The sequence below is a fragment of the Cupressus sempervirens genome, chromosome 7 (genome assembly GCF_028749045.1).
Source record: "Cupressus sempervirens isolate cs-2001-9-10 chromosome 7, ASM2874904v1, whole genome shotgun sequence".
Lineage (NCBI taxonomy): Eukaryota > Viridiplantae > Streptophyta > Pinopsida > Cupressales > Cupressaceae > Cupressus > Cupressus sempervirens.
In genome coordinates this window covers 397,033,473-397,060,692 of record NC_143124.1, presented here as the reverse complement: position 1 = coordinate 397,060,692, position 27,220 = coordinate 397,033,473, and the positions used below count along the sequence as shown (strand labels likewise).

The 27,220-nt window shown below is 35.1% G+C and overlaps 1 protein-coding gene across 4 annotated transcripts in view; it reads left to right on the top strand.

The window, feature by feature from the left end:
• The window catches only part of ILA (putative protein kinase regulator ILITHYIA), a 265,229-nt gene that overhangs the window by 24,010 nt on the left and 213,999 nt on the right, over positions 1 to 27,220 (top strand). For all 4 annotated transcript variants that reach the window (XM_089791540.1, XM_089791536.1, XM_089791539.1 and 1 more), the window contains exons 3-13: positions 19,982 to 20,361; positions 20,643 to 20,774; positions 21,021 to 21,402; positions 21,657 to 21,803; positions 21,912 to 22,096; positions 22,238 to 22,364; positions 22,624 to 22,697; positions 22,856 to 22,932; positions 23,123 to 23,159; positions 23,261 to 23,427; positions 23,998 to 24,181. In XM_089791540.1, the coding sequence (XP_089647666.1) occupies positions 19,982 to 20,361; positions 20,643 to 20,774; positions 21,021 to 21,402; positions 21,657 to 21,803; positions 21,912 to 22,096; positions 22,238 to 22,364; positions 22,624 to 22,697; positions 22,856 to 22,932; positions 23,123 to 23,159; positions 23,261 to 23,427; positions 23,998 to 24,181 (1,892 nt within the window). The remainder of the gene's footprint in view (positions 1 to 19,981; positions 20,362 to 20,642; positions 20,775 to 21,020; positions 21,403 to 21,656; positions 21,804 to 21,911; positions 22,097 to 22,237; positions 22,365 to 22,623; positions 22,698 to 22,855; positions 22,933 to 23,122; positions 23,160 to 23,260; positions 23,428 to 23,997; positions 24,182 to 27,220) is intronic.

Below are 27,220 nucleotides of genomic sequence, written 5' to 3'. Positions count from 1 at the left end.
TGCAGATCCGATATCGAACACATAACCAGATGTAGATTTCTTGTCATCAACTGAGCCGGCCCAATCGGAATCGGTGAATCCACTGAGCTGAGGAGTAAAACTCCTTGTGTAAAGAAGACCATAATCTTAAGTACCATTTACATAGCGAAACACACGTTTCGCTGCAATCCAATGATCAGTCTTGGGGTTCGCCATGAACCGTGAGATATAGTTGACTGCAAAACTGAGATCAGGTCTAGTAGTAGTGAGGTAGATGAGACTACCTACTAGTTGCCTGAAGAGTGTTTCATCTACAGGAGGAGAATCAGATTGTGCGGACAATTTCAGACCAGTCTCCATAGGAGTGGAGGCAGGTTTGCAATCCTGCATTCGAAACCTGTCAAGCAAATTTTTGGCATACTTGGACTGAGACAAAAAAATACTGTTGTCAGTCTGCCAAACCTCAATACCTAAACAATAATGAAGCAATCCAAGATCGGTCATATCAAAAGTTCTGCATAGATCCTGTTTGATATTTGAAATCAAATGTTCTGAACTCCCAATAATGATCAGATCATCCACATAGACAACAAGCAAACGAATATCATTACCAGAGTGTTTAATATACAGATTATTATTTGACGGGCTGCGCTGAAATCCTTGATCAACCAAGTACTGATCAATCTTTATGTACCAAGCCCTAGGAGCCTGTTTAAGACCATAGATGGCCTTCTGGAGTCTACATACTTTTGGTTCTGAACCGGCAACCTTAAAACTTGGGGGCTGCATCATGTAGATTTCTTCCTATAATTCACCATTGAGAAAGGCACTCTTCACATCCATCTGATGAACTTTCCAACCATACTGAGCTACAATGGCAAGAAGAATGCGAACAGTGCTCATCTTGGCTGTCAGAGCAAATGTCTCCTCATAGTCAATGCCTTTACGCTGGTTGAATCGTCGAGCAACAATTCTGGCTTTGTATTTGTCCAAGGTACCATCTGCATGGTACTTGACCTTATAGACCCATTTACAGCTAATGGGTTTCTTCCTAGGAGGGAGATATGAAAGAACCCAGGGGTGGTTCTTTTGAAGACTCTGAAGCTCTGATACCAAGATCTTGAAAAACCCACCATGAATATGTGATCAAAAAAAATTTCGGCCCCTGAAAATTAGGGTTTCGAAGCCAAAACTCAGTCGGTGGCTTGGAAGGTCAAAGACAATAGAAAATGTCGATTGGAAAAATCAGATCTATTTCCCAGATCACGACTTCAGCTGAGACGGTGCCAAAACACTGAGTTTGAACTCCAAACGGTGGCAGGAGCAGGCGTTTTGTAACACAGAGCCGTGAGTTGACAAGAAGCCGTGAATTTTAAAAACCAGAGCTATCTGTAACTGAGCCATAGATCTCCCAAAAACGGCACCAATTCGGTGGCCAAAATTGATATGCTAGAAAAAAACGTAGTTGTCTTTAACCGAGCAGAGGTACAAATAGATGCTAGAGACGGGGAAAACGCCATGGGTTGCAGGTCACGATTTGTCAAATCAAAAGCCGCGTTTTTCAAAGAAAAAACAAACACCGCAACAAACCCGTGGTTTTCAAAAATCGGATGCCAAAAACCCGCGTTTTTCAGAGAGCATTCAACCACGATTTGTAGAAAACGAGTCGTGATTCTCTGAACATAAACCCTAGCCAGGTTGTTTGTGAAAACTTAGAATTAGAAATAATTTTGAAAAATCTTAGCAAATAATTTTGAATTTTTTTTTCAAGTAATTGGCTCTGATACCATGTTACAAACGTAAATGGCAGAATGCTTGATATTAAACAGAGATCAAAACGATCAATATATACAAAAGGAGAATTGAATACAATAGAAACATTCTATTCTAGACTACACCTAAATATTAGAAACATTCTAATATTTACAATAAGCTACAAGAGTGAGCATTAAAGATTATTCTAATAATCACTTGTATCTACAAATCTGTATAGATCATATTCCTCTATGCCAATAACTATAGTAACGTGTGTCACACGATCAACAATCAAACACTTGTGTCATTGAATACCACATCAAGCTGTCGAGAATGCCGCTTGATCTAACTCACTAAGAGTAGGTTTAATTCCATGTCAGGAATGTAGTATACGTTGAGGAAATGAGATTCCTCTCAATAGATTATATTTGAATGTTGCCCTTACTAACAACAATACACTCTTAATCTCCTCTTACTATGATTGAATTAGTATAGGAATTCTATAAACCAATCATGTTTGTGAGTGAAATACTGAGGAGCATTAGAATCTATATATCAGCCAAAAAATTTCACATGATTTGTAAGCTTTTAGCTATGAAGGTGTAAAAGGAAGACTCATTTTGCTTTGTGTGCTCAACAATGTTGGTTTTGGGTTCAGACCGCCCTTGATTTCATTGCTCAAAAGCTAAACATTTGCGATAATCCTTGATCATATGGCCATATTTATGACAATAGTGATAGAGAACCTTCATCTTCTTTGAATCATCTTGAATTTGACTGGGTGCTTCTACTGAGATGATTGAGATTTGCCTTTGTCCTTGTGAAAGGGTTTAGCTGCAAAGGCTTGCTTAGAGGAAGATGAAGTGGTATTGCTACCAAATTGTTGTTTCCAACGATCTTGTTGTAAAATTCCAACTAATCCTTAGGTAGTTCTTAATTGTTCTAGTACAGAATATCCCTTCAACTATTAAATAATTCTGTTATTAATTAGACTATACCTGATAACCTTATCTGCATTCACTATGCTATTTTGTACAACATAAATGACCTTATTTGTATTCATTGTATTATATCATGCAACAGATTCATATTCATATTCTTTGACTGACATAATTGGAATGCATAAAAGAATTGAATTTCATATCCACTTTCAATTAGTATTTTAACCAAATACAATAATTCAAAGTTTTATTATTGCACCTGGATATTCATTCTCAAACACTGATGCAATTGTGACTCCTAGGCATGACCCAAAATAGTTTCGATCATATCTTTTGAATGCTGGAACCCTGCCTTTTTTGGGTTGAATCACAGAGTAGTGCTGGATCATTGGGCTCTGAGTCTTGATATGAATTCTGTGTGTTAATCTTGAGGCTCAGACGAAGGATATTCTCTAGATATTTTCCCGTCAAATGTAATTCACCCAAACCTGACACTTCTCTTTCGAGTATCACGTACTTGGAACAAGTGATTCTACAGTATCATCGTTGTTTGCAACACAATGGTTTTGCAATATGTCTTCCAAATGCCATTTACTACAGCTTCTCTACCCAGATACTATTGAAGTTCTTCTTAAAGGCAACTCCAATAATTCCTATTGGGGATAATCACCAACAGTCCTTAAAACCTGATGGCTTACTTCCTTGGAAATGATTCTAGTTCAATAGTTTCCGTTCAATTCACTAGGCCAACGTTCAATTGACAAAAGGATGATATATAATGGCTTCTTCAATAGTCTTCACAAACTCCATAATTCATGCCCCCACTCTGTCCCTTCACTGGGACGTATGTATTTAAATTAAAAGATTCTAGTTGGACTCCCGTAGCTATCAAAACCAATTTGATAATTAAACAATAACTATTATTGTTTAAGTTATTTTATTATTTTATTCACTTCATCTTAATATTAATTATATCATATTAGTTCACGAGTTTGACAAATATAAAATAATTAATAAAATATATATATATGAATTCTGAAGGGACATCACACCTGCTATATAAGTTTGTTGCACAACTCTGGAAATTTTGGATCAACAACTGTTGAAATAATGTTGAGAATTTGTATAAAGTGCTCATAAGATTTAGGTAGACTCTTCAAGGTGATGACTATCATATATTTTTCCTCCATTTTTCGACCAAACGGCTTAGAGCTGATCTCAGATGTCCTTAATCTTTAGGGATGCTCCAGTAAGGACATGCATTTATCCATTGTGATGGAGAACAAGTAGTTCATTAGGAAGAACACTCGATTCTTGTTGGATGTCTCGTGCAACTCTTTGAGATGCTTCTAAATGTCTGATGCTAACTTACCAGAGGGAATCAGAGTCAATTAATCATCTTGCTAGAGAGCTTGAAAGCATATGAAATCTTATCAATTTTGGTCATCAAACTTGTCCAGGTTTGATCCAAATGTGGTAGGATGAGTCTTAGTACCCAAAACAAGCTCATCAAGATGACGAGATTCGAAGATTGTTAGTATGTGATGCTTCTAGGTGTTATATTTTTTGCTCAAGTGTTTGCAAATGGGGTTGCAAGCAGATTGGGTTTAACTATGGAGGAAACTCCACAATTAAGCGCACTCAAGTTGAAGTAGTATTGGGTTGGGTGACCTTTGGGGAAGTCCTAGTGCTTCACCTCTGTGGGCATCACCTAGATCCTATGAGTGCTAAGTGTTCCATTTATTCTCATGAGAGATGGATTTGTGTTGAATCACTACTCATGAAACAGGGGTCAATGAATTTAACTCAAAAACTACACAGTTAAATTCTGATAGCAATATCACAACTTGGCTTGTTATGGAAATTATCTCCTACTTATCAATTGATGAGCTTAAGGGGCTTTCTAATGAATGGTTCATAAGGCACAACACTTAGTGAGGGTTTTGCAAATGGGGTTCCAAGTAGAGTCAGTTTAACTATGGAGGAACTCGACAGTTAAGTGCGCTCAAGCTGGAGTAGTACTAGGATGGGTGACCTCCTAGGAAGTCCCAATTCTTCAGCTCTGTGAGCATCACCTAGATCCAATGAGTGCAAGTGTTTCATTTGTTCTCATGAGTGACGGATTTGTGTTGAATCACTACTCATGAAACATGGGTCAATGAGTTTGACTCAAAAACTACACAGTTAAATCTTGATAGGAATATCACAAAGGATATATCTTTTCAAATACTTATGTCATGTTATCTCTCAACATGACACTCACAATGGATACACCCATTTGTGAGAAAACCAAAGCTTTATCAAAGAGTCTCTCAATGTGATAACATCATGGAGTCCCTCAACATGATGTTCACCATGGCTATTCCTATGTGTGAAATATAAGCTCTCATCACAAAGTTCACTCAACATGATTTTGTCATGGAGTTTCTCAACATTACTTCCACTATGGCTACTCTTGTGAGTGGAAAGAGAAATACCTCCGTCTCAGAGGCAAACAATGGTTTTCACCTCAAAAGGGTATGACCAACATCTAATGGACAAAGGCTAAGAACTTAACTAAAAGAGTAAAAAATTATTCCTACAGTCTATCTTAAGGACTTCATTGACCATTGCAATTTAAATATTACTATATAGTATATTACAATGATACTTTACATTGGAAAGCAATATATTGTCCATCCTCAAGAGCATCAGCATTAGCAGTTGGTTCATTGCAACCTTGAGTAGGGCTAGTGTCACTTCTGTTAGCTGCACAGCAGCATTGTTCCCCTAATAATCAATTGGGACTAATGAAAGTTGTTAAAAAGCGCATTTATGTTGGGATTCATTGGTGCCGTGTTTCAATGTTTTGTCATTCTCTCCTTGTGCTTGATTATGTGAGATGTCATAAGTCAGGGTGCACAATGCACATACACTAACTCGTTTGTCTTTTTCACTACTGACTGCACATAATTGACTATATAAAGGAGTGCGCACTTCAATTCTGCTGTTCTATATAGGAACTTGCAACTTACTAATATTTGAGACAAATTTAATTAAAGAACTAAGACTACAGTTGCCAGAGAAAATTAGGGGCAAATAAGGCAAATTAAATGAATTCCAAGTTAAAAGATCTTGCTTATTCAAGTTTAAATAACAAAATAGAAGATAAAAAAAATTAGAACAACTAAACTGAAATCAATAATGAAAATCTAGAACAATATCTTCAACAATTTCACATTTGGAGACATAAAGATGGCTTGTGACATATACGATTACTCATAAACAAATAAATCTCATTATCTTCAATGTAGAGTTGTTTCACCACTCTTTTGTGTGTGGAGCCTTTTCATCATACAGCTGAGTGCGTAAATGGTACATGATGCTCAAAATGTATGTTTCTCTTTTGTCTTTTCCAACATTCTTGTCGCTTTATGATTTATAAGTGTTTCTGTTATGACTTGGAAAATTTTTTGAGACCCCATCAACTCAATGGATTCTACGAGGATGCTGGCAGTGGATTCAGTATCCTTCCTTTGCCCTTCTCAATATGTTGAATTAAGGGGCTGTTTTCATTGTCCTTCCATTCATAAAAAAACTGATGGATTCCCTTCGTTAGCTGCATGAATCCATAATTGGCTGCGATGTAAATTTCTACAAATTTTGTTTGTGTTGGATAAATACTGTATGCCCTTGAGGGGTTTCATTGTAATATCCACGTCTAGTAATGAAATTTAATATTAAATCACAATATAATTAGAAATATAAGATAAATAAATAAATAATCTTAAATCGTAATACAATAAACCATATTAACAAATACGTTCATAATATCAATAAACAATCAGTTAATAAATATGTGATAACGAATCAAATAACAATGCAATGTTTGAAATACTACAATTTTTTAAATAATAATATTTCATCAATCAATATGTAGATTGATCAATACTATTTCAATCTTGTTAGGCAATTATATATCAAAATTATTAATACACTTGATCCTACATGACAGCAAATATAACGAGGCCAACATTTCTATAAAAAACGTATAAGATATTGATAAGTAGGAGATAAGTAGGCAATTATAAGATATGTTACAGCAACTTCAATAATCGATAGAACTCACCATGATTATTATCATTGACTATTAGACATACCCATTGTGGATCAATCTTATTATTGATAAGATATAATGAGGGTTTGGCACTGCTTGGTAAGAAAACTAATCTAGTTAACAATCACTATTCACATAATATTAAAGGTTGCTTACAATAAGAATAGTTAATGCGTCTTAGTATTAATTCCTGGGAGGGTGTGAGTTTCAAATATCTTGGCTATGAGGAGGCACGATATGAAGAAACGCATCTATGGGATGGTAAGTCTTCTCTAGAAAGTAGGATATCAAGGGAAGAATTGAGAAAGAAAATGGGATGAAATAAGACAATATTATAAATATGAAGAATATTCCTCATTGAAGATATAAGATCGTTTATTATGCTTAAGCATAGAATAACAGCGACAAGATGGTCATGTATCTGAACTAGGTACTAAGCTATACACACACATATAAACATGTTGATAATGCGGTTATACACATTTATATTATATTTCAAATACATAATTACACTATATATATAAAATAATCAGAGAGGAAACCATTTTTAAATAATTGATGAATATACTTAAATATTCAAGTAAGTATTTATAATTATATATTGAAAACATATTCAATCCTACTGAAGTGTTACCAACGAGGGCCTTGAATAAATCCAAGTACTTGACCTTTGTCCCAAGACAGGGTAGGGATCAGCGGCCTTGAGCACCTTGCGGGCAAAGTCCCAAGAAATGCTAAGGGCTTGGATCCGTAAAGTTTGAGGGAATCCATTGCAAGTTGGCATTTAGGCAACTTAGATAACACTGACTCATGTCATCTTTCTTTTTTTGAAGGAGAGGCAAGTATTGTTTAGTTTTAATCAAGATGGTGTTGCTAAAACCGGATTTTTGTCTATTACTATTGAAGTATTTGGGGATGACCTTTTAGTGGGTTGTGAGGTTGTTTCTTGTGCAAAAAAGATGAGACTTTGATATACTTTTTGGTTGAATTGTCTTCTTCTCTTGGTCTTAATATATATCCAATAAATTGTCCCTTTAAATCCCTCATGTTTGAACAGCCTAGAGCATCATTTAATTTCTTGCATAACAATCAAATAATATTGGACTTCACCTACCTATAGGAGTTCTAATCTGCATATTGGGAACACTGCCATATATTACCTTCATCTCCAACAAGTTGCTCAAACATTTTAACGCATTACCAAAGTGGCTAAAAGGGCCAATTTTTAAATCCCCTTCTTGAAGGGTAATGAGGTAAGCACGAAGATAATAATTTGAACAAATAATTTAAATCTAATAGAATGAATGACTTCCTATTAGGGGACATTACAAACAACCTGTAATTGGAAAACTTAGGATAAATTGAGTAAGGTTCCAACATGGGACATCACAGTCATATACCCCTCTGACCAGTTTTGCTTGTTTTTCCATCCCTCATTTTGAAATTCCCTTTCTAATAGGTTTTATCTTTCTTTTTTTGGAGAGGCAAGTATTGTTTACTTTTAATCAAGATGGTGTTGCTCGAAATGAACTTTTGTCTATTATTATTGAAGTAGTTTGGGATGACCTTTTGGTGGGTTGTGGGGTCTTTTCTTGTGCAAAAAAGACGAGGCTTTGATAGACTTTTTGGTTGAATTGTCTTCTTCCTCTTCCTCTTAATTTATATCCAATAAATTGTCCCTTTAAACTCCCCATGTTTGGACAGCCTAGAGCATCACTTGATTCTTTGCATAACAATCACACAAATCGGATTTCACCTAACTATAGGAGCTCTTATTTGCATATTGGGAACACTGCCATATATTACCTTAACCTCCAACAAGTTACTTAGACATTTTAACGTGTTACCAAAGTGGCTAAAAGGGCCAATTTTAAAATCCCTAGTGGACACTTTGCCCCCAAAGTGAAACCTCCTTGCCGTTTTAGAATATACACTTATCTACACGCTTCAATCCAAACACAATATCATGAAAAAACTCAATAATGTGACTATGTTTGAATCTGAGAGCATGAAAGTTGCTTATTATATCAATCATTATCAGATTGGTTGTACTTTGTTTTTTTAAATCCTCTCATTCTCATGAATAGCCAATCGGGAACCAAGGGGCAACTACAAAAACCTCTAACTACTAACACCTATGACAATAAAAATTGCTTGCTTACATAAACAAACACACAACACATAAACACAATATTCTGGCAATTGTTTTTTCTGGATTTGACTTTGTTGATCTATTGTGCCCACGATAAATCCACACATTCAAATCAAAGAAAAACAATTGCCAGAATATGCATAAATACAATACAATATGCTTTTGGTTCACAATGCCCACAAAAACCAACACCATAGGCTACCATTGTTGAAAAAGTGCAAGCTAATAATGAACAGTAAAACTATTTTGGAAAATAATAGGAAAGCGCTTGTGTTGCTTGTAAAATAATTTAAGAAAACTTGAAAAATAAAAAAGTTGCCCTCAATGTAATTTTTCCTTGATTTTCCTTGGGCCTTTCTAACACTTCTTTGAAGACAAATCAAACTTGAGCCCTTAGCAATGGGTAGGCATGCAGTTATGGGTGAGTGAGAAATGAAAAGTAGAAATGAGATTATTTTTATAGCATTGTTATTCATTAGTATGTATAGTAGTTACCTTATAGGGTTTGTTTAGCCTAGGTTTGACTTAATATTATTATAATTTTGTTTTGTTTGGAAGATGTTTTTGTTTAAAAACCTGGTGGAATTCAGTTGGTTTCGCTTAGGGTTTGTATCTGGTATATCTGGGTGCCTATGTTCTCAGTAACAAATACACAAGGCTGCCCTTTAGGTATCATATAAGATTGAACTTGAATATTTCTTTCAACTTGTTTTCAATCACTAAGGTTTTGAGCATATCTGGGTGTATTAAGAATGGAAGCTTCTTAAGATGGAGACGTTTGCCTGTTTATTCATCGCTCAGCACGCGGGAAAACTATGGAGCATGATAGGCCAAAACCTTTCAGTTTGCACCCAATAACTATACCCAGATACGAGGCTCTAATTTTTTTGTTTTTTTGGTCAGTAAAAGGCTATTACCAATATTTTATTAATTATTTAAACAAATTTACAATCTTATTTTTTTCCCGTTCAAAATGCACGCACTGGGGGAGAAAAGAATGGGGAAGGAAACCCCCAGTCTTGCCTGGGACACAATTGTCTCGTCTACTTATGATTACACTTGCCTGTTATTGATAATGGAGGACTTTGGGAAGGCATACCTTCCCTTACATATATAAAGGTTACTCCATCATAATTTATATTATTGCCTCTTATTTTGTTTTGCAGACCTTGAATCAAAGCCTCTGGTCTGTGAAAAAGAAGACATTATAATTTACATAGTGATTTCTGCTGAGTTAGGAATGTATTGTCTGCTTCGTTCTTCTGTGATGCTGATTTTTCCTACAATTCTCCCTTTAGGCTAAGATCATTGTTAGCTCAATTAGACATAATCTTTAAGAAAGTAAATGTCCTTTTTCTTGTTTTAACCCTTTGAACCAATCTTTTTAACTTTGCAACACTTCTTGTTCCATAGTCTATTTTAGCTTGGATGCTTGCTAAGGCTGACATTTAAAATTGCTTCACTAGAACAATTTAGCATTAGTGCTAGTTTATAAAGATCCTAAAGTACTCTCTATCATTGTGAATATCTAACATTGATCTTATCACATGTTTCTATGCCTACACTTCTTTGTGATCCATTCTGCTATCTAAAGAAAATATTGGTAACACTTATTTGATTCTATTGTGTTAAATATTATCACATTGATTTTAAATTGAAAATAACCAGGTGATAATTTATTTTGGGTAAGGTTAAGTTGATGTACTCTTATTTGAATGACCAGAAAGACCATTTGAATATGTCACCATACTTGTCATGGAATAATACATGAAGGATAGAGGTGCCAAGATATCACAGAGTTAACGACTTCATTAATAATTGATCTACTGTGAGAAGGTAAAATACCATACGATAATCAAGAACAGGGCATCCAGAGACTATACAGATAGAGGTATTCTCAAATCTATTATGTTTATACAAAAGATAAAGATGTAGCCCTGGAGATATTTCCTGATTTGATCAAGTAGATTGAGGGAGAAAATTAACTCAGAAAATTTAATAAAAATAGATAAAATTATTCTAAAACACAATCTAATCCAGAAATGCATCTCAATAGTATTCTAAAACAGTTTACCATCTGTTCATATCTCACTAATCACTTTCGTTCATGGTGATTACACAATGTGGCAAGATCTGATCTCAGTTTTATTTTCCTAGAAATGATATGGAGCTAATATTGTTAATGTAGTTTGGGAAAATTAGATGTAAAAATATGATTGAGATTATTATGACTAGTGAGGATGTTTATATGTAAGATACTTTATATAATATTGCTATAAGCTTATTTCTTTAACAATGCAGTATCGTGCTACCAGAAAAGCCATCTGCACCCATGTTGGCTAATTCATCCGCCAACTTATTCCCTTCCCCATAAATGTGCTTGAACTCAATCTCTGAAAATGCATTTAGGAGATTCAAACTTCGTTCTAGAAGAGAATTCAATTTCCAATTAGGTGTAGTACCAGTTCTAATTGCATTGATGATGATTTGAGAGTCTTCTTCCACTATAAGCTGTTGAATACCTATATCCTTGTGTAATTGTTGTCGTTTGGATAATGCTGTTATTCCTGCAATATTATTCGTAGTGTTGTTTTTAGGTTTAGCTAGCTTAGCTATGATTTTACCTTTGCTGTTATGAATTACACACCCAATACCGACAACCCTGGGGTTACCTATTGAGGCTCCATTGAAGTTCATTTTGGACCATCCTTCTTTGCGGGGGTTCCCATTTGCAATTGAGTCTCTCCTCCTTGCTATTCTTACCACCTTTACGATATTGGGGTAGAATGATTAGGCCCATCCAATTTTTTTCAGATAAGTCTATCCCACTGAGTGAAGATTCCTTCTATGTGGTTGGTATTTCTTAATGTATTGCTCAAGGTTTCCACTATACTAACTTCGATTTTGTTACCTAGAGCCTCTAGAGGGAGCATCTTATCTTGGAATAGACATCAATTTCTCTCTTTCCATAATTCCCAAGCTACTATTGAGGGTATGATAACCCATAGATCTTTGGATAGACAATTACTCATTTTGGATGGCCATTGTTGGAGAAAGTCATACAAGTGATAAGGTAGAACAGTTGATCAATTAAGTTTAAGGCATATATTTTTCCAACAAGAGGAAGCATATGTGCAACTGAATAGAATGTGATCTAGTGTTGCTTCTTCTTGTTTACACAAAAACGCATCTCAAAGGCCCCTCATAACTTAACTTCTGGAACCATTCAGCTGTAAGGATGCATTTTGCATGGCTGCCCATAGGGAGGTGCCTGCTTTTGGTAAGCATGCCTTGTTCCAACATTTAAAAAAAAAAATATATTAGACTGCAGGAATCGGGTGTAGCACGGCCCCCCCTATAAATTGCAGTGCGCCGGGTAAACTTTTTAACGTGACCAGTAGCGCTGGCGCGACACGCCCATCGGTACCACGGGGACGGGGGAGACTAGAACCGGTGACCAACCTCCTGCAATAGGGAAGATTTAGCCAACCGAGCTAGGGCCCCCGCCCGCCTTGTTCCAACATAACTGAAGTGGGAATTCTGAATTTTGCAAATTGAGGAGTTTAATTGCATGGTTGTATCCATCTTTGTCTTGTTAAAGTTTGTAGCTGCGATAGAGATCTTTATCTCTCGAAATATGGATGTTATTACCGTTATTGTCATCTTTAGCTGAAATGGTCACTTAAGTTTAATTTGTAATATTAAATGTAAATGACATGTGTCATTCATATGCATTGAGGCATGAATATTCGAAGAGTTATAATTAATTATAGGAGTTATGAGAATCTCAAGAGACCTTCGGTTACAATGTGAAGAGTCTCTCCTATTGTTATATATTTGCGTCAAGTAAAGGATATTGTACACTTGAACTTCTATTTTCAATAAAGATATTTTTGTTGTGTGGCTGGGTTTTTCCCTTCATTCTAGTAGGGTTTTCCCAGGATAATTTTTGGTGTTTATTTTATGTGTTTTGGCTTTTCCTATTGCTTTTTATCGTTCATTTTTGAGTTAAAATCTTAACATGGTATTAGAGCGAGATGTTCATGTCTCTTGGCTGCCTATGGTTGAATCTTTGGTTGATATTTCCCTGCATAGTCTAGAGAGACGTAGAATCTCATTTTCGTTTTATTAACACCTATGTGTTCCTGGTGTCGTAAACTTCTGCAAAGACCTTTTATGCTTTATTTTCTTTTACCCGTTGTGTCATGCTCAATAGTGGGTTTGTGCCTTCTCTCTAAAGTGTCTAGCGGATGTGTGTAAAAGATGCCCAATTTTGACTTTCAATTAGGAAATTTTATATTTTCTATTATTAATATCTTAGTGATGCAAACTATGGCTTCTTAAGTATTTCGTCTTATTTAGGCTCCTCTGACGATTTCTAATGTCTGCTAAATCAGGCATTTGCGATATATATTTTGTTGCTTGTGGTGATGTGGCAAAGTGTTTGGTTTTATTGTTATGTTTTGGCAACAGATGTTCATCGGTCATTACTATGTTGTGATATTCAAAGTTCATAGTCCTATGTTCAAGCTCCCTTTATTATGATTTATGTTCATGCATTTTTTTTTATAGCGGCCAATTATTTTTCCGCCAAGTTGGCTTCATCTTGTCCTCTTTGTCGGTTTTTTATTTTATCTATTCTTTGTAACCGATAATGGTTGGAAAAACATTGGTTCCTATGTGGGCATCAAGCTACTTCTCCAAATATTCGTACCTCATTACTATGTTGTGATATTCAAAGTTCATAGTCCTATGTTCAAGCTCCCTTTATTATGATTTATGTTCATGCATTTTTTTTTATAGCGGCCAATTATTTTTCCGCCAAGTTGGCTTCATCTTGTCCTCTTTGTCGGTTTTTTATTTTATCTATTCTTTGTAACTGATAATGGTTGGAAAAACATTGGTTCCTATGTGGGCATCAAGCTACTTCTCCAAATATTCGTACAGGTTTGAATATTATACATAGCGTTGATATATCTCTAGAGGATGCATTATTTTTATCGGTTTCTTATATTTATTTTTGTGAGGAAATTAAGGTAAAATATTTCTTTAAAATTACCTTTGGGCAAATACTATTATGAGACCAATCCCGTATTTGAGACCACATATCTCTTGACATAAAGATAGGCAACAGAGTATGCTCTCAGTTATTTTATTATTCTGAGTAACGAGTAAACGATCTTTTGGTAGCAGCATATATTCATTTATTCCCTACAGGTCTGATGGTGTGAAGAAGATCAGTCATTGTTATTCTGGACTAACTCATACTGTATTGTGCAAAGATATCAATTTTTGTATTTGTATGGGCCTCTAATTATTTCTCATTCTCATGAGAGTTTAAAAGCAATGTTTAGGGCCTTTGTATGTTTTTGCAGTTCCATCCGATTAGCTGTGGTTCGATTATGGATGCAAACAAAGATGTTTTTTTTTTTTGGAAAAGCTCGTTTAGCTTGCATAGAAGCTATGAAGCGCAACTTGGCCATTGGAATCAAATAAGAGGAAGTGGACTAATGAGAGTCTTGGTTATGTTCGAGCCATCGAAGAGTCTTCAGCATTGCATGCATAAATTTTGATTGCTTTGTCTATGCTATCATGGCAAGTAGAGGCCAAATTTCAGACTTGGATTTGGATGTTGTAAAAGAAGCCATGACGTTTGTGGGTAAGTTCACTCCTTCAAGATGTTGGTCATCTTCCATGTCGGGATATAATAATACATCTAGAGCCTGAGGTAGAGTGACAAGGAGCAATTGAGTTGCAGGAAGATGGACCTGTGGGTGAATATGGACACCTGTAGAAATATGTGCAGTTAGGCTCCTAGCCATCACAGGGATTGAAGTCATGCGTTGAACTAGTTTTGAAAGTACTTGTAATAGTTGGCCAGAAGACTCACTTCTGGAGCATATATCGGTAGTCTAGCTGGGATGATTGTCATCAGTTATAAAAGGGAGTTTGATTTCTTACATTCAAACTTCAATATTTTTCATTACTGTATGAACCCTTAAGCACTCGATATTTTGTATTTGTCACTTCAATGGGAATTTATAGCACTAATTTGGTTTGATGAATCTATCTTGATCAGTATGCATCAAGATAAAGTGACATAATGCTGGTTGCACTCTTGGAGTGATTTGATATCTTCATAAAAGTGGGAAGATCATTTCATCTTTAGAGGGAGATGTTTTCTGATTCAGAGGGAGATGGTCAGCCTCAAAGGGAGGTAACATCAACTATCTTATTATGGAGAGGGAGTGCTTATCGAATCCCCTTCATTCTCCTATATTCTTGTGATGCTTGTGGTATTTGTAAACTTTGAGACTTAAATGGAACTGATTTTTATTTGTATTTTTGCTTATCACACTATTTCATTCTTGCATTCTCTCATCCTGATGATGGATCACAAAGTGTGATCCGAAACGTTGATGCTAAAAAAAGGAACACAATCAAATCTAGAAGCAAAAATACAGTCTAATGGATTGTGGAAATCTAATAAGATTAAGTTTTATTTGTTATGTCTATTCGTGTGAATAAACAAGATTGTAAAATCAGCTACGATAACTCTTTCACTATGCGATAGTGAACATCATGTTGAGAGAGTCCATGAACATCATGTTGAGAGATTTCATGATGGGAGTTGGATGTCATGTTGAGAGATTCCATGGCAATTCATGAGATCATGATTAAAGGCTTAGTTGCGAGTCTTACAAATCTTTCATGTTGAGTTATTCCATGAATATGATTGATTGTTAGAGGGTTTCATGCTGAGCGATTCCATGAATATGATTGATTCTTACAAGTTTTCATGTTGAGTGATTCCATGAATATGACTCATTGTTACAGGTTTTCATGTTGAGTGATTCCATGAATATGACTCATTGTTACAAGTTTTCATGTTGAGTAACTTCATGAATTATGTTTTGAATTTGTATGATCAGAATTTATAATTGACATTTTTGGTTGCAGCTTTGTGTGTTTGTTTAGTTAAAGATCTCTCTCTTGCTAAGAGGGAGTGTTAAAGTTTGTAGCTGCGATAGAGATTTTTATCTCTCGAAATATGGACGTTATTACTGTTATTGCCATCTTCAGCTGAAAAGGTCACTTAAGTTTAATTTGTAATATTAAATTTAAATGACACGTGTCATTCACAAGCATTGAGGCATGAATATTCAAGGAGTCATAATTAATTATAGGAGTTACGAGAATCTCAAGAGACCTTTGGTTACAATGTGAAGAGTCTCTCGTATTGTTATATATTTGCATCAAGCAAAGGATATTGTACACTTGGACTTCTATTTTCAATAAAGATATTTTTGTTGTGTGGCTGGGTTTTTCCCTTCATTCTAGAAGGGTTTTCCTAGGATAATTTCTGGTGTTTATTATATGTGTTTTGGCTTTTCCTATTGCTGATTATCGTTCATTTCTGAGTTAAAATCTTAACATGTTTGGCCTTGTAGTTGCCATCGTTAGACCCACTCCAAATAAGTTTTTCGTCTCGGACCTTTAACGCAAAGGATCTACCTTATAACATTTTTGAGAAAGTGTTTTTTTGTTCTTCCGCAAGTTTGGATTCTTCTAAGGGTTTTCCATTTCCATCTTAGTGGGGGGGGGACAGGTTATCAATTTCAATATAGTGGCAGAGTTTATCTCCCCTTTCTTGTTTAAGGATGGTTTTAATAAATGGGTCTATTTGGATAGAGTCTAAGGGCGTTATCCTTATTCCCACTACCAATGTCCCGAGTTAGTTTATTGTTTATGATTTCTTTGCATGGTATTATAAAATTCCATATACGTGAACCATTTAGATGATTTCTAGATTTAAAAAGGTTAATGGGTTCCACATTTAACACATATTTATTTAGCTCCAAAACAAATTCCCTGTTAGGTTCTCAAAACAAATTCCAAAGAAGTTTGGCTCCAAGAGCAATATTTTGAGAAGCTAATTTTTTGATTCCCAGACCTCCCTTATCTAGCGGCTTACAAATCTGTTCCCATTTAATTAATGGTTGTTTTTAATTTTCTGAGGTCCCTTTCCAAAAGAAATTCCTGATTTTGGCATCAATTTTTCTGACAGTCGCAGTGGGCATAGGTAGAATAGACAGTGGGCATAGGTAGAAATAGACATTTGATAGATGGGGATAGAAGAAAGAAAAGATTTGATCACTGCGGTTCTGCCTGCATTAGAAAGCCATCTACCTTTCCAGCTGTCCATTTTCTTATTCAATTTGGTAATCACTGGTTCCCATAAGTTGTTGCTTATTTTTCCTTTCTCACATGGAATCCCTAGATACTTACATGGGAAGTTACCAAATCTGAATCCTAGTATATTACAGATATCATGTTCAGTCTTCGGGTTAGTATTCAGAAAGAAGATTTCTGATTTGTTGGCATTGACTACTTGTCCCGAGGCTGTCATATATTTATTTAGAATTTCCTTGAAATATTGGGCTTCTTCCTTAGTGCTGATCCCAGGCAAAATAGTCTCATCAGTGAATTGTTGGTGTGTTATATTATTTGTGTTTTTGATACTCTAATGCTTTTAATTTTTCCTTCCTGTTTTGACTTGTGTGTGGTTCTCCCAAGGGCTTTTTCCATAATGACAAACAGAAAGGGGGACAATGGATCACCTTGTCTGATTCCCCTAGAAGTTTGAAAGAATCCTTCGGGATTGCCATTGACTAGGATAGACAGTTTTAGTGATGATATACAACTGAAAATTAAATTAATCCATCATTTGTAAAAACCAAAGGATTCTAAACATTTACATAGAAACCTCCAATTAACTTTGTCATATGCTTTTTGGATATCGAGGTTTTTCAGCATACTAGGATCTTTATTAGACTGTACTGTATGAACGATCTCTTGGGCTATAATTATGCCTTCTAAAATGCATCTATTAGGTAAAAATCATGTTTGTTCTTCAGAGACAATCTTTGGAAGCAACTTTTTAAGTTTGTTAGCTAGTGTTTTAGAAAGTATCTTATAGATAGTATTGCATAAGACTATGGATCTAAAGTCACCTAGCTCTGAATAGTTGGTTTTTAATTTCTGATAGCGAGGCTCTAAATCTTTGACCCATGAAGCATGGTTTGGATTTAATAATACCAGTCGCCTGGCTGTTTTTGATTGAATAATTTGGAAATGTAATTTGAAGTACTGATTCTCTGGCAGGAATAGAGGTGTATTCCTTGCAAAAGTTGTAATAGAGAGATAGTTTTAGATTGAGAGATAGACATATTAAAGTGCTTTGTAAACTTTTAAGCAGGTATACGACAGCACAATTTTCTTTGGCTGGTCTTTGTCAGAAGATTGGAACTTGAGTAGAGCATTTTGTAGTTATTGAAGATGATGACCAGTCTTATCTACTTAGTTTATCCACAAGCGAGCAAATCTCACAGAAGAGGACAAGAGATTCTATTGCCAACAGAAAATTGTACATTGAGTTGAACATGATGCTAGTTGAAAATTTAAACTATCATTGACATAAACTAGAGTGCTCTGGAGTTTGCATAACATATCCCTTGAGCCATTCTGGTTGGTAACAGAGGGATCTAAGTGCAATTTACTTGTTGCAAAACCGAGGAGTTCACGGACAGTTCAAAACTGACCATCAATTGTTTCATGGAGACTCATAATGATACTATTTAGATGTAAGGTATCAATAGCTCAGAACCCTAGGAACATAATGTCTGCCTTTGAACAATTGTACCCAATTGACAGTTGTCTCAAGGAGGCTCATAATGGTATTATTTATGAGATGTAAATATTAATAGCTCACAACTTTGGGACATAATGCCCGAGTACAGGATTAGATCACTTTTAATGGCCACAAAGTTGTAAATGATTTCTAAGGCCATTAAGGAATCTCCTCAACAATAGATTGCATACATAAAATGCAATTGAGAATCTGCAATTCCAATTTCTCGAAAGTTACAATGTTTGAAATGGCCAAAAATGACTCGTCTTATACCTGTAAATGTATGATCAATCAAAACAAGCCCCCTGTCTGATAACCGTAAATGTACGATCAATCAAAACAATTCTGTGATTATTTGAGCAAGAAATATCATGCAGTTTGTGAACAGGATGGATGATGTGCAATGAGACTGGTTAAACCATTAGCAAACATTCTCATTAATAGTTCTATGCAACAAACCCATGATTCTACACCTTTGTATGAGTAACTCATCTGAAGTCCTTCCCAGTCAAATGGTTTTGTAGTCCATGATTTTGAAAATCTTTCCTAATTTTTCTTGAGAAAATTAAGAAACAGGAAACAAGATAGAAGATCTTTTTGATATGTTGACTTGCAACATCATAACGGACATGGGAAGCACAGTCATGAAAGTAAATGTCTAGGAGGGAGGTTTTATCTTGGGAGGAGAATACACCAAAGTGGTCAAGGAGTTCAGGAAGCCTCCAGTGAGGATAGATTAGTGGAATATTAGCACTAGGTTCTTGCTTATTATTGGAATTTCTGAATTTCTGATACGAACTATTTCTAATTCACACTTGTCATACATTGGGGCAGTTTTCAGTTGTGAACCATACTGTGTAATAATCAATTCTTTCCGCAGCATTTCTTTTAGCTCATGTTTGACAATATTAATGGTTTTGGCCTTTTGAATCTTTTTTCACTATAAATAATCCATGAAATGGAAGACACATCTCAGCTAGCTTAGTGCATATTAAACCTTTCTTAGACTCTGAAATTTTATTACACACTTCAAAATAATTGAGGGGTAACCACTGTAGGGAATAGTCTGGAGTAATCAACAACATATTTTAATATTCAAGTCTATAAAAGTCTGTTGTCTAAAGAACGTTACAATGGAAACTGAATTTTTTTGATGGCACTTATTGTATTTCAAAGTGGCATGAATGCTGATGTCATGTGTTTTTTGATTGAATAAGTTTTGTCATGCAATTGCTCTTCTTATTTTATCTTCCTTAATTATTTCACGTTAAAGACGTAAAAGAGCCATATGTCATTCTTATTTCATTTTGTCATGCTATGTCTCTAAATGCATTAATTGTGGTGAGCTAATTCCTATGAAAATGCAGGAGAGATAAATATTGATTGTGCTATGCTATTGGTTGATGTAATTTTAAAGACATTATTTATATATGATGACCGGCCATCTCAAGTAGCTGTGGAAGATGCCATATCAAAGGCCCTGGGAGAGCCAGTATTTGTAAAAGCCTTTGCTGGGGCTCTTGTTCAATCTGCAGAGAAACATGTAAAGGCTGGTTTAAATCTAGCATGTTACAAGCTTTTCAGATGGTCCTGCATACTGGTCAGAATGAGTCCATCCATTACCACATCAAAGAATGCTTTCACGAGAATTGCATCTGTACAAGCGTCCCTGCTTTGTGTGCTTCTTCAGGCTTCAATACGCTTACGCAGGGCTACCAAGAGAGTCTTTATTCATCTACTTAGTGAGGTTAGCTGTGAAATTGCATGCATTCTTGTATGTAATTCAATCTTTTCTATTTCTGTGCATCAGGGATGTTATCTTCAGAAATGATTTCTTCACCAATCTTCTTGACATCACAGAATTTCTTTTTATCTCATTCAATAAGGGTTAATGTTGATAACATGTTTTCATTTTGCCAAAGTTGTTTAGTTGTTCAGAAATGGAATTGTAGGTATGTCATTTATTGGACACCACTCATTTGCTTTCAATGCTATCTTCTTATAATGATAATGTTTTCTTTTTTCCAGGTGCCAAGTTTATTCAATCTTTATGTTGGAGAGCTGCAAAATGCAACTATAAAAATGGAAAATAGCTCAGGGTTAATTGTAGTGTTATTAGAATATTGTGCAAACATTTCTCCTTTGTTTGAAGAACACAAGGTGAATATTTGTTTCTAGACTTCACTTTCACTAAATCTTTTGCTAGAGGAGTTTCTGAGCATCAAATCATGTTCTTGAAATTATAATATTTGAATGGAACAAAAAATTGTCGAATTAAACACTGTTTGGTGAATATATACTGCTAGATGGATAGTTACTGAAAGATCTATAGTAATAAAATAGAACTGTGCTAAATGGCCATCATCTCCTAATTCCTAATGCCTGTGAGTATGTTTCAAAATGCAGACAGATTTCCGTGAACTGTACCTCAAAGTTGTTCTTAACTCCAGAGAAAGACCTCCAAAGGCAATATCTGAAGCTTTTCAACGGCTTTTCAAACAGATGAGGCATGAGGATTTTGGAAAAATAGTGGTGCCAACAGCTGTAAAGATGTTGAAGCGCAATCCAGAGCTTTCCCTTGAGGCTGTTGGTGTCCTCCTAGAATCAGTAAATCTTGACTTGAGCAAATATGCTGGTGATTTTCTGCCAACAGTCCTGCAGCAGGCTCGCCACAATGATGAGAACAGGAGGAAAGAGGCTTTGGAGATCATAAAAAATCTAAGCTTGCAGTCCAGTGATCCTGATGCTACAGTTACTATGTTCAACTCTATAAAAGGAATAATTGGAGGTTAAAAGTTACTTTTAAGTATTTATTTAATATTTACTAACCAAAGTAAAACTCACATGACATGCTTTTTGGTAAACTTAATATCTTTATGTGGGCCTTTTCTTGTTTTTGTTTTAATGTTTACATAACTGAAAAAAAAGGAAATGCATCAGGTCCATAGATGGATGCATTGATAAGCAATACAGTTTTGATGGTCTACAACTGAACTATTAACTTAATTTAGTTCTTTATAATTATAATTTTACCTCTTGCAGGATCAGAAGGGAAATTAGCATTTCCTTATCAAAGAGTTGGAATGTTTAACACAATTCAAGCTCTATCAAGTGCACCTCCTGGCAAAGCCTTAAACACTCTGGCCACCTCCATATCCCTCTTCTTGATGTCTACTTACAAAGAAGATGGTCTACTTCTTACTGATCACTAAATGTTTGATTCCTAATATTGGTAGGTAGAATATTTTCTTGAATTTAGTTATATCTTATGTGCTTGCTGCTGGACGAAATTTGCAGGTAACGAGGAGGTCCGTCTTTCACTATTGTCAGCCCTGGGTTCTTGGATTCTAAGATCAACAGAAGGCATTGTAGATAATGCTGCATCATTCTTTATTAGTGGACTCAAAGAGAAGGAATCCCTACGAAGAGGACATCTTCGTTGTTTACGAATGGCATGCAAGAACATGGAGATTCTGATACGGGTAAATTTAGCTGGTCAAACTCTTTGGGTTAAGGTTTACATTACAATGATTTTAATATTATATAGATCAATTTTTAGAGATTTATCACATCTGTTATGGATATGAGTTTGAAGATATTAGATTACATGATTGATTGCATAGATGCAACCCTTGGTGGAGCCTCTACTTCAAATTGTTAAAAGTGGTGCTTCAAAGCCTGCACAAAGAGTTGAGGGAATCTATGCTCTGCTTCTTGTGGTAAAGATTGCAGCTGTTAGTACAAAAGCTGGTAAGTATAAGCGATTGGAATTTAAAATTTGATAAAGTATAGCTCAATTTGTGCCATATTAATCTAACCAGGTTGTGGGTTGTTAGGGTTATTGTTTCTTTCTTTGCACTATTGGGGAGATTAATTCCCTTCTTATTAATGCAGAACTTGAATAGTCTGCCCACTAGAAAATTGTATTTGATAATCCATCTCATTCTGTAATCATCTATATATGAGCTTTTTGTGCCATAAATATGGAAAGATATTGCTTGAATTGTAGATGATATGCTCATAAAAGAGAAGATCTGGCAGTTGATCTTTCAAACAAATTCTTCTTTGATATCCACTAGTGTGGTAAGCTTTTGATTTCAGTCTGTGTATTTGAACATGTTGTTTAAGAGTTCAAAATAATGTTATTTTGTTAGGGTAACCTAAATATTTAGTATTATGTATCATCTTCACAAGTTTGTATTGCTTTTCTCTAAGTTCAAAAAACTATAATGTCATCTCAGGCTTCAAAATTGGTGGTAGATGATTGTGCCGCTTTTATGGATCTTGTTGAGGTGCTACTTTTAGAGCATTCACACAGGTTCATATGCTTAAAATGCTTAAATTATTTTTAATTTTATGACCTCTTGAGCTAGATAAATGATTCTTTATATAAGATCAATGCCTATTCTATCTAAAGATGAAATATGCGACTTAGTAAAATCTTTAATGTGAGTACTGTTTACTTGAAATTACCAAATGATGCTAACAAATTTCTCAATCATCTCTAGAGTGGCAGAATCCACACAATCAAAACAGCTCTTACAAGTAAGATTGGTGTTTATGCTATTTGTGATGTTTTTTGTGTGAATTTCAAATCTGGGCAGCATTTACAGTCATTTCTTGCTGATATCTTGAGATTTATACAGCTGGTGCTCTTTTTTCTTTGTCACTCTTCTTGGGAGGTTCGTCGGCTTGCAACCATAGCATTGAAGCGTGTCCATTCATCTGTACCAAAAATATCAGAAGAGCTGTTATCAGAATTCCTTGAATGGCTTTCTGTACTAGGAGAACGCTTGGAGTTTGTCAAGACAGGGTATATGCTTGAGGTTGATTTGTTTCTATAAGGAAATGGTTGATTAGTATCTACAAATTGTGATGTGAAAGATTCCATTATATTATGCTTACCCATACCTGAGTTTTGTTTACCTGCTAATACATTTACTTGACTTATATTATTGCCATTTATCCAGTAGAAAATGCGTGAATAACTATTTGTACAGAAATGTAAAGCGTTTAAATCATAAAGGGGACACTTACTCCAAACAGGTGCCATACTTATGTCAAAGAGAAAAAGTATGGAGGCATATGTATCAAATATTTTGGATGACCCTGATTTTTTTTTTAGATTACAAAATGAAAGGGCAACAGGACTCATTGTCTTGCATTTTAAGGTTTCAAAATGAAAGGGCTTTTCTGAAAGTTGCACGCATAGTACATAAACATCTTTTATAGAATAACAACTTAATTTATATGTTCTCGTGTCCCTTATATAAACAAAGTCTAATTCTTGGTTGACATTTCATTCTTAAAAAGTAGGATTCTTTTTCTTGTCTTTTTTGGTAGCCTATGTTTGAGCTGCACTGATTTTATTTTGTTATTATAGTGATGCAGAAAACATGACAGATAATTTATTACCTTTAGTGCCAGCAGAAGGGCTTCTGGTAAAGGCTTTGCTTGTCGTTGCAGCACCAACTCTTGCCAAAATTCCAAGTACATGTGCATTGCTTTTGCTTTGTTCTCATCATCCATGTGTTACAAGAGGAACCCGCAAGAATGTAGTGTGGAAGGTAAGGATATTTTGTCTTGTGCTGAATGTCAAGATTTAGAATAGAAAATTTATCATTTTATTCAGATATATTTTGCTCAATGAGTTTTAAGGCCAGATTAGCATAATATTATAATAGTGCCGTCAAATGATATTTTGAATGTTAGAGCAAAAATAATAATACTAAAATAGTGCTGTCAAATAGTATTTTGAATGTTAAAGGCAGAAGCATAATAATGAGTGGAGGGGAGATTCTTAACCAAATATCTATTCTATTCATTAAGTACCTGAGATCTCAGATCTTTCACTAGTTTATAGTATTATACCCTATGGATGATCACTATATGCTGGTTGTAATTAAAGTTGGGTTCTCTTGAAACACTATCCACTAAAATATGCTTTTTAAAATTGATATTGAGCAAGATTTCAAGCAAACTCCAATCATTCTTTTGCTGAGAGGAAATGGAACACTTAAAATATAATTAAATTGAACATCTCTCTCTCTCTCTCCCTCTCTCTCCCCCCTCTCTCTGTGTGCGCGTGTATTAAAACTGAAATTGGGTGCTGACTGTTGTCTTATCCTTAAGAATTTTAACCCCCTGGTTGGGCATTTTTGATGGCAATATCATGTCAAATTGCAGCATTTATAATGGTCTAGATCTGAAACTTAAATGTGCATAAATTTTGAATTTACTACTGGCCAAGTCATTATGTTGAATTGGTATGACCAAAAGAAAGATTGGGAATTTTAGTCATTCCTTTTTGGGTGTCTATCAGTCATGATTTTACCAAATATTTGCAACTTTTTTCACCCTCTTGGACAGATTGAGCTACTGTATATTTGAGAAAGCGTTATTACACGATTCACTAACCCTTATTGCATGAATCACTGTCTTAGCTTCCTTGGCACGATTTTGTTTTGGTCTCTCCATGTAAACTTCACACTTTTTTGGTAGCTATTGTTAATTCCGTAACTCTGATATATCATACTGGTCTGATTACAGATTGTATGGATCTGTTCTTGCATGAAATAGAGGCCTATATATAATTGTAATTATCCTAGTGGTGATGAGCATCTCCTAGAGGCATTATTATTAAAGGTTAATCTTTATCATTATAGTCAGTTTGTTCACTAACTAAAGTCCTCTCCAATAGCCGCCGATTTCAAGGAATCAATTAGAGGCCAACCTAGGGAGGGACATGTCCCTTCTAGGGACATGCCCCTTGGTTGCCATATTTATGTAGGTTATTATTGTGGATAAAGGACACACAAATATTACATGATCTGCTCCTTTAGCAATACTGCCCTATCTGAATTATTGCAGAGATGAAACGTTTTCAGAATAGTATTTATACTATTGGTAACACTTTATACAAGTCTAAATTATAGAAGATCATCTTCAGCAAGCACTATAAAGGTATTATCTTATAGCAGAATTTGCAGAAACTTTACATGGTACTAGAGCTTTGGTAGTCGAACCCAGACTCTGCAAATTGACAATCAGACTTTAAATATCTAGCAAGGCAAGCACAATCAGACCTGATGACAAGTTTGATGGAAAAGAACACTTCGTTGCTTGCAAATTCAGAATTATGACGATTCTTGAAGACAATTATGTGAAATAGTTTGTTGATAAAGCATTCAAGCAACCTGATCTTGAACCTAATAAAACTATTTAGAGTGAAGGAAACAGGAAAGCCATGCAAATCATATTAGATGGAGTGAAAAATGAAATAGTACCTATGCTAATGAAACATCAAACAACATTTCATATGATGAATGCATTATTAAATGCATATGAGGTTAACAATGCGACTAGAACCCTTGCACTAAAAAGACAACTAAATCATATACAGATAAAGAAGGGAGAATCTATGAACTCTTACTTCCTAAGGGTGGCTAGTCTAAGAGACGAAATTGCAAGTATAGGGACCATAATTGAAGACAAGGAACTAACACTTATGGTTATATTTGGGTTACTAGATTCATGGGAAACATTCTCACAAGGAGTAAGTGCTAGAGACAATCTTCTAGACTTTAATAGACTTAAAGGAGATTGCTTGCAAGAAGAATCTAGGAAACTTAAGAAAGGAGGAAAATTGAAAATTGAAGATGAAGAACTTCATGTTCTCAACACAAATTCCTATAAAGGTAAGAAGAAGCACCCCAAGAAGAAGAAGGGAAATCAAAGAAATGGCAAACTTAAGAAAGATTTATCCAAAATAAAATGCTTCAAATGTGAAAAATTTGGACACTAGAGATCTAATTACCTTGAGTATACAAAGCAACAAGTAAACTGTACAAACGTTACCAGGAAAGAAGAGAACTACGATCTTGAGAATTGTGTATTGTATTATGTTCTATCAAATGAAGTATCAAGCAAAGCATGGGTAATTGATAGTGGATCATCTTGATACATTACAGGATACAAAGAAGTACTAGATTGAATATCAAAAGAAGTTGATGGCGAAGTTACCATCGGTGATAATTCCTCCTATTCAGTCAAAGGAATTGGGAATCGCACTATGAAATTTAAGTCAGATATTTCTCTACATCTCAAAAGAGTACTCTATGTACTAGGAATAAAGAGGAATTTAATTTCTGTTACAACACTTGAAGATGATGGACATAATGTTGCATTCATGGACGATAAAGTAATGACCTAGTCTAAGAACTCTTCATTCAAGAAATCCAAGTTGATTGGTCAAAGAAAGAGATTCTTGTATGAATTAAATACAAAGCCTAGTCAACCTATTCAAGCCTTAATTCATGAAGTTGCTGATATAAATGAAATATGGCACAAAAGGTTAGGACATCTAAATTTCAAAGCCTTATTGACCGTGGAAAAGATGGTAATTGGTTTACCTAAGTTGAATAAAGATCATTCAAGCATATGCAACGGATGCGCTCTGGGTAAGACCACCATAAGTCCATTTCATGATAGCACTAGAAAAACTAACAGTTTTTTGGAATTAGTCCACTTAGATTTATGTGGACCTAGGTTTGTTCCTTCTCTTGCAGGATCCTGGTACTATATACTTTTTATAGATGATTTCTTTA